At 34.9% G+C, this 16,898-nt stretch overlaps 1 protein-coding gene across 1 annotated transcript; it reads right to left on the bottom strand.

Annotated features, from left to right (window-relative positions):
* Positions 1 to 263: 263 nt before the first annotated feature.
* Positions 264 to 6,323, bottom strand: LOC123664551 (vitellin-degrading protease-like). Its single transcript, XM_045599082.1, has 5 exons — positions 6,223 to 6,323; positions 5,964 to 6,126; positions 5,259 to 5,511; positions 4,952 to 5,101; positions 264 to 599 (listed from the first exon to the last, which is right to left on the bottom strand). Exons 1-5 carry the CDS (start codon positions 6,266 to 6,268, stop codon positions 426 to 428), a joined length of 786 nt encoding a protein of 261 aa, XP_045455038.1. The 5' UTR covers positions 6,269 to 6,323; the 3' UTR covers positions 264 to 425.
* Between the last annotated feature and the right edge of the window lie 10,575 nt (positions 6,324 to 16,898).

Below are 16,898 nucleotides of genomic sequence, written 5' to 3'. Positions count from 1 at the left end.
TGGTAGTGGAACTGTGTTATCCCTTAGTCGCCTCTTACGGGAAGAGAGTGGGTGGCTATATTCTTAATGCTGTAACCACACAGAAACCAGGTCTTATGCCAATGACAAATAATAAGATAAAACGGTTAAGTACCTACTCGTATATCAGGTTCTAAGTTCCATCGAAACTACTACTATATGTTCAGAATCGTCTTCTATCAATTATTTGTAACGCCAAATAGCGTATGATAGATTCCTTTAATTTAAAAAAAAATAGACTTTGTAAAAAAAGGGAAAAAACCCATATTTTTTAACTTTATTATCATCGAAAAACGCTAATAGACAAATGTTTATTTATTAAAACTTAAAAAAATACACAGTTTCCATTATCATATACGGTCCATTTTTTTATATGTCTCAAGTTAATGGTTACATTAAAAACCATTTTACATTCTGAAGACGTGTTTCAGCTTAAGATCAAGTATTTGTTCGTCGATCCAACTCCTTAGTGCTGACACTTTAGCGTAGACTCCAGGGTACTTAGGTCTCGCGCAGCCTAAGCCCCAAGATACAACTCCAGCCAGTTTTCCGTTATGTACCAGTGGACCGCCGCTGTCACCCTAAAACAAACAGTTTGATACTTTACATATATAAAACGGCCTGTGTGTTTCAAAGCCAGCGATTAGATGGTTATCCCGCCATCGGTCGGCTTCCCGCTGGCTTTGAAACACACAGACCGAAGACGGCCAGCAGCGTCTTCGGTGCGACAAAGCCAGCCCTGCGGTCACCAACCCGCCTGCCCAGCGTGGTGACTATGGGCAACACACATGAGTTCACGCATTTTTGGCGCGAACTTGTGGAGGCCTGTGTCCAGCAGTGGACTGCAATAGGCTGGAATGATGATGATGATGATGATGATGATGATGATGATAAATAAAACGAATTGAAACTTCCGAAAAGTCGTAAGAAAGCAGACCGCTGCGATTTGTTCTATCGACAATGATCACAGTCACGTGAAAAAGGTCGTAAGCGTCATGAAAAACGCGTCGCTTACGCGTTTTGAGCAGTAACGTATTCAATCTCATTTTCTCCTATATATTTATGTGGTCGTTACCTTATCGTGATACATTTTCGTTTCATTGAGTTTTAAATCACGATTGTAACGAAGTTTCACTTCAATAAATTACTGAAATGTATGTATGAACGTAACTTCCAAACGACTAAGCTAAATTGGACATTTCGATTTTATGTTTGTTAATGTCTGGACAGAGTTCGTATAAAGGAAAATTCACAAACAATAGATATATTCACGAAAAAAAAAATATGGCAGTGTAAAATTCGCCGCGAATTGCCACGACTTCGTCCGCGTTGAATTTAACAAAAAGTTATTGTTCAGTTCGCTGAGTTATAAAATAAATAAATTTATAAAATTAAAGTAGCCTAAGTTACTCCTTGCTACATCGGGTATCTGCCAGTGAATGTCCTATCAAAATCGGTCCAGCTGTTTCAGAGATTAGCTGAAACAAACAGACAGACAGACAGTAAAAATTGTAGAAAATGTTATTTTGATATATGTACCGTGTATACTTCCATATGCATTTAGTAAAAAGCGGTTATTTTAATATAACAAACAGACACTCCAATTCTATTTATTTGTATTGATTAATTATCGTCTGAATTGTGTATTGTAAATGACAATGTTTAATAAAAAATATTTATTTTGATATAAAAATCAATTTGTTACTACCAAATGTGCATTAGAAATGTACTATCAATTTTTATTGTATTTATGGTTCACTATTTTGGCGATAATGGTTTACTCATAAAAGATAGATATATGCTGTCGCGGACTTTTTTGTAGGATTAATTAAGATAAATATTTCTCCTATACATTATATATGGTAAAACCGGGAGAGATGCCGCAGTGGGATAGATGCCTCATGTTCTAAAAACCTAACATCCCGAACTCACAAATAAAAATTAATCGCATAAGTAGGAGTCGAAGTCACCCCGTACCTCAGATATCCACAAATATTCGTGTGGCAAGGACGCGTTTGGATCGTGCGTGTAATTTTCTCCGTGGCGAAATTTACAAACACGTCAAAGTTTTAAAGGTTAGTATTTAAGGTTGTATAATTTTATAAATAGTAATAAATTCCGTTATATTTTTTATCACGTCTATATACTGGGTCATTGAGTCTGCATATAGTTGTAAATAGATGCTATTTTGTTTATAATTTATTTAAAAAATACGTGGGCATCTATCCCAATCACAAAGGATAGTTGCCCTGATTTTTTGAGGTATAGGTGCCCTTAGGGTGCCCTTATCACTTCATTCACCATATACAGAGTAAGTTTATATGTATATTTTTTTTTTGTGTCTGTTATATTTTTTATGTATTTACGTATATTTATGTTTGGATGTTTTACTGATTCTAGCAGAACTATGCCACGAAAATATAAAAGAAAGGAAGAAATTCGAACTCGAGTATGTTCTTGGACTATAGGAAACCTACAGTCAGCTTTCGATGAGAAAGTATGATTGTGCAATGTGCATGTTGACACTTAATATGAATATTTTAGACCAACAATTAAGAATTTATACTCTTGTTGAATAAATACTTGTAGATATGGGAGAAAGTGATAGCGCGACGAATGAGAGAAGAATGTCAGAACCATGGATTTATGCCGGGCCGGGGAACTACGGACGCCATATTTGCACTCCGCCAACTCTGCCAAAAAATATCGACTCGCACAAAAAGACTTACATATGGTGTTCGTGGATCTGGAAAAGGCATACGATAGAGTCCCCCGTAAGGTTCTGTGGTGGGCTATGAAAGGGAAATGAGTGCCGGAGAAGTATGTACGACTTGTTCAGGCGATGTATGATAGAGCTAGCACCCACATCCGGTCCGAAGCCGGAGTAACTGGCAAATTCAATGTGGCTGTAGGTTTGCACCATGTGTTGGCTTTAAGCCCGTATTTATTCCTCCTAGTAATGGATGTTCTAACATCTGACATATAGGAGGAAGCACCCTGGTGTATGCTGTTTGCTGACGACGTTGTTCTTGTCGGAGATAATGCTCTTGAGGTACAGAGTAGACTGGGAAAATGGCAGGAAAGACTGGAGGGCGCGGGATTGAGAATAAGTAGATCTAAAACCGAGCACTTATTCTGCAATTTCAGCGGTTTGTCCGGTTTTTCCCATATTTCCTTGGATGGTGTAACCCTACTAGTCTGCTCCGACTTCCGGTACTTTGGGTCATTAATACAAAATGACAGCAACATAGACCGTGACTTGAAAAATAGAATAAATGCGGGATGGATGAAATGGCGACAGGTCTCTGGAACAGCTTGTGATCCACGAATGCCCCTTAAACTTAAGGGTAAAATCTATAAAACGATCATAAGACCTGTCGTAATGTATGGATCAGAATGTTGGGCAACAAAAGTGACGGATGAAAGAAGAGTGCACACAGCCGAGATGAGAATGCTAAGATGGATGTGTGGAGTAACGAGGAAAGATCGGATTAGAAATGAGTATATAAGGGGAAGTTTGAAAGTAGCACCCGTGACAGAGAAAATGAGGAGCAATAGGTTAGCGTGGTATGGGCATCTAATGAGAAGGGATGAACGCTATGTTGGTAAAAGAATGTTAGGGACGAATGTCGAAGGGCGAAGAGCGATCGGCAGACCGAAAAAGTGGGATAAGGGCAGGAAGATGATGATGAATAAATGCTTGTAAAATTTAATTATATATATATATATATATATATATATATATATATATATATATATCATGTTGAAACTTAAGAATTTATATTTTAGTTAAAGCTCTAAAAATTTAATGAGGTATAGTAATCTGTGTGATATATAAATTATATTCTAATTATAACAATTAAAAGATATAAAAAAAACCCAAAATTTTTTCATTGCTATGGCCCATGTTTCTTGGAGACAATCGATGTTTTAGGAGTAGAACTAACCTAACCTAACATTTGGTTTGGGTTTTTCGTTTACACGGTTTAAAGGGCATCTATCCTACTCACTATTTTCATGGCGGGGCAACTATCCATATAGGTAGGCATCTATCCTCAAAAAAAAGGGTTCACGAAAAGCTAATTTCTGCTTAATCTGCATTGGCTAGGTTGAAAAAAAATAGTCATAATTCAACATAAAGGATTGAGCTAGCTACATCAATAAAAATTATTCGTTTAAAAATCATATTTTTAAAATTAGGTGACTATTTCAAAAAGTGCGGCATCTATCCCGGTTTTACCCTACACGTAAACTCCACAGTTTTTGCAGCGTACGCCAGAATAGCTCGCAAATGGGAATTTTTTTCCGACTTACTTAACAATTATCGTTATATTTTAGACAATTCACACACTATCTCAAAAAATTATAGCATTTGTGTTATTCTAATGTATAGGCTATGTGACTGTAAACTTTCATTATAATCCATTCGGTAGTTTTTGCGTGAAAGAGGAACAAACATCAATACATCCATACATACAAACTTTCGCTTTATAAATATTAGTAGGATTACTAGGACTAATAAAAAATAAGACTTCAATATCTTAAACTAAGTGTAGCATTATGTTTTCAAAGGTACTCGTAATACAGATAATATTAGTGTACAAAACCGTCTGGTTATGCTCTTTTCCATTTTTTAATACGGACAGAAGGGTAGTCTGTTTCAATTAAGGTTCTATATTGTATTCTCTATAGTTTATAACGTAGTTATCTACGTTCGATCTATGTATTATACTAACTGTCCAGTTATATAGGCACAGAAAAAGGACTTTCGCTATCAGTTTAATTACTTGATTTAGTTTATAGGCGTAAAAATGTGTCGTTAACAAAAGTTAAGATAATATAATATACGTTTTGTATTGTAGATCCTAAGAAATGCACCCACTATCACTATATTTCCACTTGCTTACATAATAATCTTTAAACAATACATTACCTGGCAAGAGTCCTTTCCACCTTTTGGTGTACCAGCGCAAATCATTCTAGGTGTAATGCTGTACAGTGGAGCGTAGGCTTTACCACAAACTGCTTCGTTAACTTTAGGGATTAGTGCCATTTGTAATGTTCTGGGTGTACCACCTTCTTCCTGGTGTATATAAAGATAAAAATATACATTAACACATAATACATTGGTAAGTTTATATAAAATTATGCCCTTGATATTGCAGACAACTACAAGCTACAGTAACCGTTAGGATCAAACACTATTTATATATGTAATATAGGCATTATTGAACACTCACCCTAGTATTACCCCATCCAGTAACAACTGTAAGTTCACCATCTTTAATTTCCTCTCCATCATTAAACATATCTATAGGAGCAATACTTGGTCCGTATTCCAAAGGTTCAGACAGCCAGATTAAAGCAACATCACTATCCATTTTACTATAAGAAAAGCCTGGATTCCATACTAGATCACCAACTTGATAAATTTTTCCACCACTAGTACTAGATGATGATCCAGCGCGAATTTGTAGATAACTCGGTGACGTACTAAAATGAACTCGAGCATTAGAAAAATTGTGATTTCTTTTGCATTTTTTGGTAATTTTTGCAATTGATGCAGGTTAAACGGCTATGAAAAGCTTAGATTTGAAAATTTGATAATACTTTTGAACTGAAAAATATCATATCTTGTAATAAATACTACTTACGTTTACAAAATTTCTTTTAGAAAATGGTAAGTAAAATGAATAATAATATTAGTTTATTTTTTATAAAATACAAAATTATAATTATATTTTTAACTATCCATTATTTTTAAAATTACAATATATTTTTATAATAGGTATAAGTTTCATGTAATCAAAGTATTCTGTAAAATTTAATTATTTTTCAAATGATGGCTTAAAGATCTTACTATTAGAACATTTTAATTTTAAGTATATTTCTGATAGAACTGTTATTTAGTTTTGTATTTCAAATATTATTAAATCCTTTCTTACCCAACTAAACAATGCGCTGCTGTTAATATAAGATCTATGTCAATGATCGAACCACCGCAGGAGTGCCTTCCTCTATTCAATATTGACACCTGGTACGGAGCTGCTGTTATGTCTACATCTTCACCTCCAACGATCCTTATATCTTCAAGAAAAGGTTTTGAAACTAAAAATAAAACGTTTATAAGTAAAAATAAAAAAAGGCTCTAAAAATTTAAAGTTTAAAAGTTTAATTATTAAAAGAGTAAATGAATAATCTTACCAGCATAGCTGGCAAAAAGTGTTAATATGAGAAATTTGTACATCATGAGTGACTAAACGCACTGGCATCCAGTACCACTAACGGAACATCATTTATACCTGAGAGTTACAAAAGAAAGATTATTGGGTCAACACAATTATCAAATGTCTGATAATGATGGACCTTCACACCAATTTAAAGATAAAGATTATATTATAGATAAGTCATTATTTATTATTATTTTATCGTAAGTGGAAAAAACTATAAAACAAATATAAATAAAAGAGTTCGTTGCTACTATTTTGATAAGAGGAACAATAATTTGAATTTGTTATCTAATTGCGCCGTAGCCTATGTTTATTTTTTTTACTATTATAGAAAAATTGTTTGCAATTTATTTATAGCATCGGTACCATCGCAAGACCGATGGCCGAATATTAACAGCCATATCTCTGATACCTCTTTCTTAGCAAGTTTTCAATGTTCACCGTTTCATCTTAGTTTTATGTCATTAACTATGTAAATTTTGGAAATTTAAAACATTCAATATTATTTTATAAATTTATAAATCCCATTTTATAGTATTCGTAACGCCCTTTCTAACTTATTATTCATATGTATAGCAATTACACAAATCTTGTTTACATGGGATACTTGTACTTAAATAGTGGTAGCATTTCTCATTGAAAATATCTCGGGATGAAAAATAAAAATGAATAAGCTCTTTGGTTTAATATTAAAGCTGCTATTTGATGGACCATCTCGCCTGCAATAGTTCAATCTTACAACTTAACAGTACAATAACGCACAGTAAGTAATGAGATTCTTAGATCCAGTGTTAAAATAAAGTGGAAGCTATCTGAGGTCGTAAATTATTCATACTCTTGCAAGATAAACTTGACTCTATGTTTTAACCGACTTAAAAAAAGGAGGAGATTATTCAATTCGACAATTGCGTGGTTTTTATAATGTGAAGCTAGCTTATAGCATGGTTATTAACATAATAACAACAACATTCAAATATGCGTCGTTAGATTACACGTTGTTACAGAATGCGTTGAAGAAATAAAGGTTCGTGCTCGTTCCCCGTAGGTGATAGCGTGATAATATCTAGTCTATATGTTGACCCGACTTCTTAATAATATTCGTACCAAATTTTAAGTAAATCCATGCAGAACTTTTTGAGTTTATACAGACAAACAGACAAAAATTCTAAAAACTATATTTTTGGCTTCGGTATCTATTGTAGATTACACTCACACCCCAAGTATTCTATTAAAAAAATATTCAATGTACTATTTTGACTTTCCGACCATTTTATTATATGTATAGATATATGGAAAAAAAAATAGAGGAAAATCATAATCAATACTGACGTCAAAACTATATACATAGGTTTGATCTGTCTGTCTTCTACCTATCTGTATCTTTGCCCTCCATCACTCCAAGACTACTGTATGAATTTGAATTAAACTCGCATATTTACAGCTCATACTGGGCAATTGAATACTTTTTATGACGTGTAGGTTTTTTTGCCTCTCCCAAGTAAGTCAGATCGTGTTATCACGAAAGAACCCGTAGTAACAGCTTGTTAAGTAATGAGACCCTTTATAAGTAAGATGACCAAACAATATAAACATTACGTCAAATGCTATGTAATTTTATAATTAATAATTTTGAAAGTATGATTTTACACATCAATATAATGCTGTAAAAACCCCACTACCAATCCCCATAAAACTAGCCATCGTAGTTTTATCATAATGATAATAAACTAGATCAAGGTATTTACATTAATTGTTGGCAATCGAAATAGTTAATTATTATGACCTTGTGTCCGAAAACGTGATGAACACGTGAAACATAGGTACTTACACCCTTTGTTTAGAGTAATTGTTTTTTCTTACATATATAATAAAGTAAACGGTATCGACTGGTTCTTAGTTGCCCGTTTCAATTCAAACCTCATGCGTTAAGCTTACCCTACGGTCGATTTGTTAGGTATGAGACTAAAGATCGACTGTGACTTTTTTTTTTTTTTTATGTCACTAGGTCGGCAAACAAGCGTACGGCTCACCTGATGGTAAGCGATTACCGTAGCTTATAGACGCCTGCAACACCAGAAGCATCGCAAGCGCGTTGCCGACCCAATCCCCAATCCACCCCAGGAGCTCTGGTCACCTTACTCACCAACAGGAACACAATACTGTTTGAAAACAGTATTATTTTGCTGTGATCTTCTGTAAGGTCGAGGTACTACCCCAGTCGGGCTGCTCCATATTTTGAGCAAGAAATTCCTGCTGTGCCCTACCTCAGTTAAAACTCACTGCTTATTAAAGCTAGGTGTAGTCCAGAGGTAAGGATTGTAGTGTGTTCAATTTTCTTATTTTTCATTTTTATTATGCTGGACGTTTCAGCAAACCATCGATCTGCCTGAGCCAAGTACTTGCTTAAAAACCGGATATTTATATTTGTAATCATATTTCTTTCTGGTTTGGATGATCATATACACCTGATAGCGATCGTTACTCATAGTAGGGAATATATCTGTCAACCCGCAGTGGAGCAGCGTGGTGGTTCTGATCCATCTCCCACATGGATAAAAAGGCCTATGATCAGAAGTGGGATCTTACAGGCTGAAACGTACGTCTATCAAGTTTCTATGTATATCCTAAGATAATTCTAAGTACTAACTAGATGGAATTAAAGTCAAAATACTTTTGCTGTTTATATTTTCAAAATAAAATGGTTTAAACTTGAAGCCATTTTACACCGACTTCAAAAATTGAGCTTGCTATCTTATTATCCTAGGGTATGTGTACAATAAATCAGTTTGTAAATCGTGTTTCATTTGCACTTGTACAATAAATAAGATTCTACCGCATGTTTCTTTTACACTTGAAATTTGAACTCAAATATTTACGTCGATAATAACTGTCCTCAATAGGTCATGTAAAAATACTGACTTATGTAAATAAACAACAATAAATACATAAACAAATCTTAAAAAATACCATCAATGTCACGAGTTATATTCTGTGTCAAGGTAAAAGAAACAAATACACCTAAATTTAAAGGTCTTTGTCGGTTATTAAGTTATTAACACAAAGGGCCTGTTTTATCAGTAGTTGATAACACTATTTGATGAAGGTATCCAACTATATATGCTGAGTGGTTACGGCAGTAAAGAATGTAGCCATCCCCTCTCTTCCCGTCAGTGTCGTAAGAGGTGACTAAGGGATAACACAGTACGACTCCCACCTTGGAACTTAAAAATCCGCCTGAAGGCGGGATAACTATCCATAGCTGGCTTTGAAACACACAGGCCGAAGACGGGCAGCTGCGTCTTGAGTGCGACAAAGTCGGCCCTGCAGTCATCAACCCGCCTGCCCAGCGTGGTGACTATGCGCAAAACACATGAGTTCACGCCATTTTTGGCAGGAACGAGTGGAGGCCTATGTCAAGCAGTGGACTACGGTAGGCTGAAGTGTGTGTGCGTTAGAAGCATTAGAAATATTTTGTTTAAGTTTCCCTTAACTTCTTATACGAGTTTATTGGCCTAAAAAAAGGAGATTATTTCGTCAAGTGGTTCTCGCGTTATTTCGCCATCAACCATCCATCCAAAAAGTTGACATCCAATATAATATATATTTAATTGATCCATTTTCTATAATATTTAACTGAGGTAGGGCACAGCAGGAATATCCTGCTCAAAATATGGAGCAGCCCGAGTGGGGTAGTACCTCGACCTTACAGAAGATCACAGCTAAATAATACTGATTTCAAGCAGTATTGTGTTCCTGTTGGTGATTAAGGTGAGGAGCTCTGCTCCTGGGGTATTGAGGATTAGGTCGGCAACGCGCTTGCGATGCTTCAGGTGTTGCAGGCGTCTATAAGCTACGGTAATCTCTTACCATCAGGTGAGCCGTACGCTTGTTTACTGACACAGTTATATAAGGACAACTGAAGTAAAATATAAAAATAGCAACGTGTTGTACTGTCGCGTGTTAAAAAAAATATGTAATAAATATATATACATGTAATTATATTAAAAGAGCATAGAATAAGAGAATATTAATTTTTTCTTAACGCGACGAACTAAATCACAGAGAGGTAAATATATCGCACCCTTAATAAAACAAAGATGTAACTCAAAAATCGAAAATTGTGGGAATTGGCGTTTGAAGTTTAGCACTTTTTCCGCATTGTGTTTGATTAAAAATTACCAATTATTTGTAATGCTCTTAATGACTTTTACTATTGATATCAGTAGTTTAAAGTACAGAGATTAATAGAATAATAGAAAAACAACTGTGTTACAGTCTATAATAGCTGTAAAATGGAGATGAAAAAAAAGTTCCGACTTAAATCTCTTTATGCCAAAAATTACTTAATATTTTAGGTAGTATTTCAAAAAAATTCTCTTTAGTATTAAAACATAACAAAAAGTTTTAAAAATAAATGACAATGTTTCGTTTTATGATTATTTAATTGTAATTATGACGTTGTATGTATTAATGCATCATTTTTTTATAAAACGAAAACTGAAATTTATCACCTTTTTTTTAAATTAAACAAAATTTTATTAATCATCTCATATTTATATATCTCTTTATGGCTACAAATATTGTTTTTTAAACAAAACAAAAACTATACACTATTATAAGAATTAGGTACAATTAGTCTCTAGTAAATATCTCCTAATATCACAAATAATTACTAACCACAAATAATCTAATATATAAAATTCTCGTGTCGCGGTGTTTGTAGTTAAACTCCTCCGAAACGGCTAGACCGATTCACACGAAATTTTGTGTGCATATCGGGTAGGTCTGAGAATCGAACAACATCTATTTTTCATACCCCTAAGTTAAAAGGGGGGGGGGATTAAGGGGTTTAATAACATATATGGCAAAACAAAGTTTGCGGGGTCAGCTAGTAAATAGTATAAAAATCAGCAGTCTCTTCTTTCTTATAATGTCTATCATCTTGTTTTTGCTCATTGTTTGAATTATCATATGATACACATAGATTACACTGACCTGTTTTTGGTTGGTGAAACCCTAAGTTAAATACCGTCGGAATCAATATTTTCTGCACATTTGAATCGTCTCGCCATAAGACTCGACGAATTCCAACCACCAGAGCAGGTTGGGTTTCGAAATGGCTACAACACCGTAGACCACATCCATACTGTTCGACAGATTATTCAAAAGACAGAGACATATAATCAGCCGCTGTGTATGGAATTTGTGGACTGCGAGAAAGCCTTCAACTGTGTCGAGACCTGGGCTGTCCTGGACTCTCTGCAGAGATGTCATATCGACTGGCGATATATCGTGGTACTGAGATGTATGTACGACGCAACGACGATGACCGTTCATGTCCAGGACCAGAGAACAATACCTATTTCCCTGCGGCGTGGGGTAAGACAGCAAGATGTAATATCACCGAAACTGTTTACCACTGCGCTGGAGGATATCTTTAAGATCTTGAACAAGGCATCAATGTCAACGGTGAATACATCTCTCACCTTCGTTTCGCCGACGATATCGTCATCTTTGCGGACACGTTAGATGAGTTAGGCCAAATGCTAGCCGGTCTAAACGAGTCCTCCCGACGTGTCGTTCTCTGTATGAACTTGGACAAAACGAAAGTTATGTCTAACAACCAATTCATACCGAGACAGGTATCGGTCGATGGTACCCTTCTCTAAGTTGTTCAGGATTATATTTACTTAGGCCATACTATCCAACTAGGCCGCAACAACTTTGAGAAGGAGGCCGATAGGCGGATTCGGTGGGGCTGGGCGGCATTTGGCAGGCTTCGTCGAGTCTTCACTTCAAAGATTCCGCAATGCTTGAAGACAAAAGTCTTCGAGCAATACGTCCTGCCTGTGTTAACATACCGAGCCGAGACATGGACACTGACGAAGGGACTGGTCCACAAATATAAAGTCCCTCAACGTGCAATGGAACTGGCCATGCTTGGGGTTTCCCTCAAAGATAGGATTAGAAACGAGACTACCGCGAGAGAACGAAAGTAACCGATATAGCCCACAGAATTAGCAAGTTGAAGTGGCAGTGGGCTGGTCATCTGTGGCGCAGGACCGGTGGCTGTTGGAGCAGACGCGTCCTGGAGTAGAGATCGCATCTTGGCGAACACAGTGTGTGACGTCCTCTGGCCCGTTGGACCGACGATCTACCTAAGATTGCCGGTGTAAGCTGGATGAGGATTGCGGAAAACCGGGATGTCTAGCGCGAACTTGGGGAGGCCTATGTCCAGCAGTGCATTGCAATAGGCTGAACTGACTGACAAATATTTGGTTTATTATTGCAGTCAGAGTCAGAAGAACTTTGATTTTCAAACATAAAATTTCTTCTGTTGACAGGCTTATTAAACAACGTATTAAAATCTACAATGCATCGTCGTCACTCAGGTCGACGTCACTTAGATCTGTGTATTATACTGGAGAAATATTGTAACTGGCCACACTAAACTTGTAATTTCGTCGCTCTCTCAGCTGAATTTGCTCATATTTTGCTCAGTATTTTGTGGTGAATTGGTGTAAGACGTCTTTTCTTCACAATCCGTTGTAACGTTTTGTGGGGCAGGGTTTTGGGTAGGCATTGAACTATTGGAGCTTGAAAAACTGGATGAAGATGAGCTAGAAGAGCTTGACGATGATGAGCTAGATGAATCGGAACTAGATGAAGATGATCTTGAAGACGAACTAGAGGACTGTAAATGGCTAGTATTATTTAGGTGTCATTTTTCTCGTCAACTCATAAGTGACAGTAAAATATTGAGTAGGTGTCATCATGTTCGTCAGCTCTGCAGTTATATTTTTGGGCTCTGGAGATATATGTATTTTGTTGATTTTCCTCTTCAACCTGCATAACTTCTTTAGTCTAAAATAACAATAATTCATAACACTGTAGTATATTTTAAGGATGAATAATAATCATAATTATTTAACGTCAAAATAGCAGCATTGTTGAATGACAATGACCTATTCAGTCGTTTTGCCATAAAAGAGTAACAATCATCCATCCAAACGTCATCCTCATAAACTTTCACATTTATTACAGTAATCAGATGAAAAAAAATTTATAACTTATTACACTATTATTATATTACTTAAAAAGCCGACCGGTGGCGGGATAACCATCCAATTGCTGGCTTTGAAATACACAGGCCGAAGACGGGCAGCAGCGTCTTCGGAGCGACAAAGCCAGCCCTGCGGTCACCAACCCGCCTGCCCAGCGTGGTGACTATGGGCAAAACACATAAGTTCACGCTATTTTTGGCGAAAGCTTGTGGAGGCCTATGTCCAGCAGTGGACTGTATAGGTTGTAATGATACACTATTATGTTTATCTTATAACTTTTACGCTCGATACGCTGTAACTCTTCATTGTGGTGTTCAGTTTCTGAATGTGGTATTAAACTTAAAAAAAATTGTGAGCTCTAAGACCATTTTCAAAACCTATACAAATAAGCACAACAGTTACAAGTTATTCTTAGCTTTTACACGAAAAGGGAATTAATGTTGAAAGTTTTTACTTATCTTTCGTCATTCTAAATAATAAAAAGAAGTAAACAAAAGTGACTTTTATAAATAGCCTTATTTATTACAATAAAGTGATACTTAACCAATTACTCCAACAACTAAGGCATATATTTCAATATAAAACTGAAGTGTTAGGCGTTAACTTTGTAAAATTTGTCAATTTTTAAAACAAAACCGAAGTAAATCCAAATGTTACACATCATTATCAAATGCGTTTTCTGAGAGAATGAAGTATAACAAAAGTCATCTTTTTATTTTAAATCCCTTTTAATCTAATATCGAATTATTTGATGTTACTCAAAACGGTAGCACTTCAATCTCCGCTCACTGCCGATGCATCTCTGAATCACGCCACTTTATAAGAACTGACTTGTCAGTTCCAGTTGATAGAAAAGAGAGCAACAGTCGCGTATCTCTCTGTATCTTATAGTTAAAACGCCGGAGTCGAAGTCTAACTATTCTTTACGCGACGAAGACGGGTTTTATTGTAAAATCTCCAAATCCACAAATTTTGAGTTACATCTTTGTTTTATTAAAGGTGCGATATATTTTAAAAAAAAATTAGCAATCAGATTGGATTGGAGAACAAAAATAAATTAGACTAATGTAAAAAGTAATTTAATACAATGTAACACAATTTTAAGCTCAATACAATTTGAATGAAAAAACAACTTTATCTTCCTTTTATGGATTAAACGAACGAGTTTAACACAAGCCGAATTATTTTAAATCTACACTATGAACCGAAATAAATTTTTGATTAATCTAATATTAATTTAAACTATACTGAGGGTTCGAATTATTTCTGACACGCGGGTGGAGGTTAACTGTGGTCACTTATCATAGCGGGTCTCCGTGACACGTGGCTCTGCAGAAACTCCCTGGATGATCACCCGCCAGTCTCTCGAGTTCAATGGTCCAAACTCCACGACACCATCTCCATCACGATATCAGTCGGGGTTAAAAAAAATTTCCTCGGTTCTTTATCGTAGGTGATGACCGTCCGACCCATGCAAGAAACGCCCTAACATACAGAGTGATGGTCTACTAATGGACATCACTCAGTAGCTACATAGTTACGAAAAAAAAACAAGGTTTAACATTATAATAAAGTATTCCCGATGTAGGCTCTAACATGTGTACCATTTAAATCGATAATAATCGATAGAATAAAATAAATATATGAAATCGCCACCCATTCCAGGGTTAAATTATATCAGAGAAAATAACTTAAGGCGTAGGCTTGAGAAAATAAATATGTGGAATCGCCACCCGTTCCAGAGTTAAGTTGTATTAGAGTAATAACTTATGGCGTTGGCTTGGAAAAAATAAAATATAATAGTACAAAAGAGATGTACTTAAGTTATTGCTCAGTGGAATAATTTAAAAAAGTACTATCAAAATACATAATTAGTACATCAGATATGTACCAATACACACAACAATTACTGTCATGTATTCATATATGCATGTAATAAAAAGAGATCATCACCCGTCTCAAAATGGAATACACAATGATTCCAAGAAGCGTTCTCCCGCTTTCAAAGACTAGAGTCCCTGCTGTAATGAGAATTTATTTCAAGTATTAATTCATTGTAAATGTTATAGACAATCGACAAAAACAAAAACAACCATTATTATAACACAATTTCAAAATTAATATACCCAATAACAATAAAATTATTCTGTATTATTTCCAACATCTCAAACTCGGATCAAAAATAAACAACAGAGGTCAAACAAAAGTAAGGAAAGGCTTAAAGATTCGTAATCAATGTTATTTAGTTGTATGTACACTATTTATGTACTATTATATTTTTACCCGACTGCGAAGGAAGGCTTAAAGTTATGTTTTTTGCGCGTATCTTATATGTATTTAATTATGTATGTAATATTGTTTTTTACCTCATATCTCCAGAACCGCTGAACGGATTTACATAGTTGAGGTATAGTTAGATTTGTCTTAGCAGCCCAAGTGTTCTTAAAAAGGTGACGTTAAAAAAAGCAAACATGGTGGCTGTGTGAAGCCATGTGTAGTTAATGGAAAAAAAAATTTCGAATACTACAATATGGGTATTAAATTAATGGGCTTGATACAAAAATTTCAAAAAGGTATATGATGATTATTATCACCGCAATACTCATAAAAAATACAATAAGAAAGTTGACTTATTTATTTCTTTTTAGACAAATTACGTAATTTTTTCAATTCATTAAAAAAAAATTACATCATTTTGTTGATTAAGTAATATTTTTAGTGACGAAAAAAACAGAGGAGGTTCTATATATATATCTATCAATCTTTTATGTAACTCGCCAAATAAATATTTATAAATGTATAACCTATTCACGTCTTTTATAGATGCATTCAAATTGATATGGTTTTTTTTTATTTTCTGCTTATTGTTTCAGAAAACAAACTGTTCTTAATCAACCACATGATGTAAACTCTTTTAATGAATTGAACCGATTGCGTAATACGTCTAACTAAAAAGACATAAATAAAATAATAATTTAAAAAAAATCTTCGGCTTCGTGAAGAACAACTCACAGAAAATCAACCGAAAATGTTGTAACAAGATAAAAATTAAGTAATTGAAAAATGCCAGCCAAATAAATCGATACAATATCAAACATACTGTATACCTACTTAAAAATATCAATGCGGTAGGTACTCCTTCGAAATTTTATGCAACATTGTACATAATATGCAGTCGGAGGCATGAAATTGAAACATAAGTCAAATCATTCTCTCTTTGTGCATGTTATTTAGTTGATTTTCTTTTAGTTGTTCTTAACGTAGGCGGGTTTTTTATTTTATTTTTTACTAAGCGCTTTAATAATATTGCTGTATTGTAGCTGGTAATGTTTAGATCAGATCGGCTGACCGAAGGTGTAGCGTTATAAACATAACGAAATATAAAAAAAAATAGTGTGGTGTCATGGGACACCACGTAGGACGAAGTTCGGATAGTATAGAAGCAACACAATTTGAAAAAAAAAATGTTGAATTTTATATATATTTTCTAGTTTTCTTGATTTTTTAAACGGTTTTATTTAGCTCACCCCGTTTGTTTTATTTTTTATTCTTGGGTCAAATTTAGTAATTCAAATTTCACCCTCTT

Source organism: Melitaea cinxia, chromosome 22 (genome assembly GCF_905220565.1).
Source record: "Melitaea cinxia chromosome 22, ilMelCinx1.1, whole genome shotgun sequence".
NCBI classification, from domain to species: Eukaryota; Metazoa; Arthropoda; class Insecta; order Lepidoptera; family Nymphalidae; genus Melitaea; species Melitaea cinxia.
This window is presented reverse-complemented; position numbering and strand designations above follow the sequence as displayed.

Excerpts from the sequence above, each read along its gene's own strand:
- LOC123664551 (XM_045599082.1), bottom strand. The coding sequence starts at position 6,268 with ATGATGTACAAATTTCTCATATTAACACTTTTTGCCAGCTATGCTG. Across the intron at positions 6,127-6,222 it reads ACTTTTTGCCAGCTATGCTG|TTTCAAAACCTTTTCTTGAA; the intron begins GTAAGATTATTC and ends TTTTATTTTTAG. Across the intron at positions 5,512-5,963 it reads GCAGCGCATTGTTTAGTTGG|TACGTCACCGAGTTATCTAC; the intron begins GTAAGAAAGGAT and ends AGTTCATTTTAG.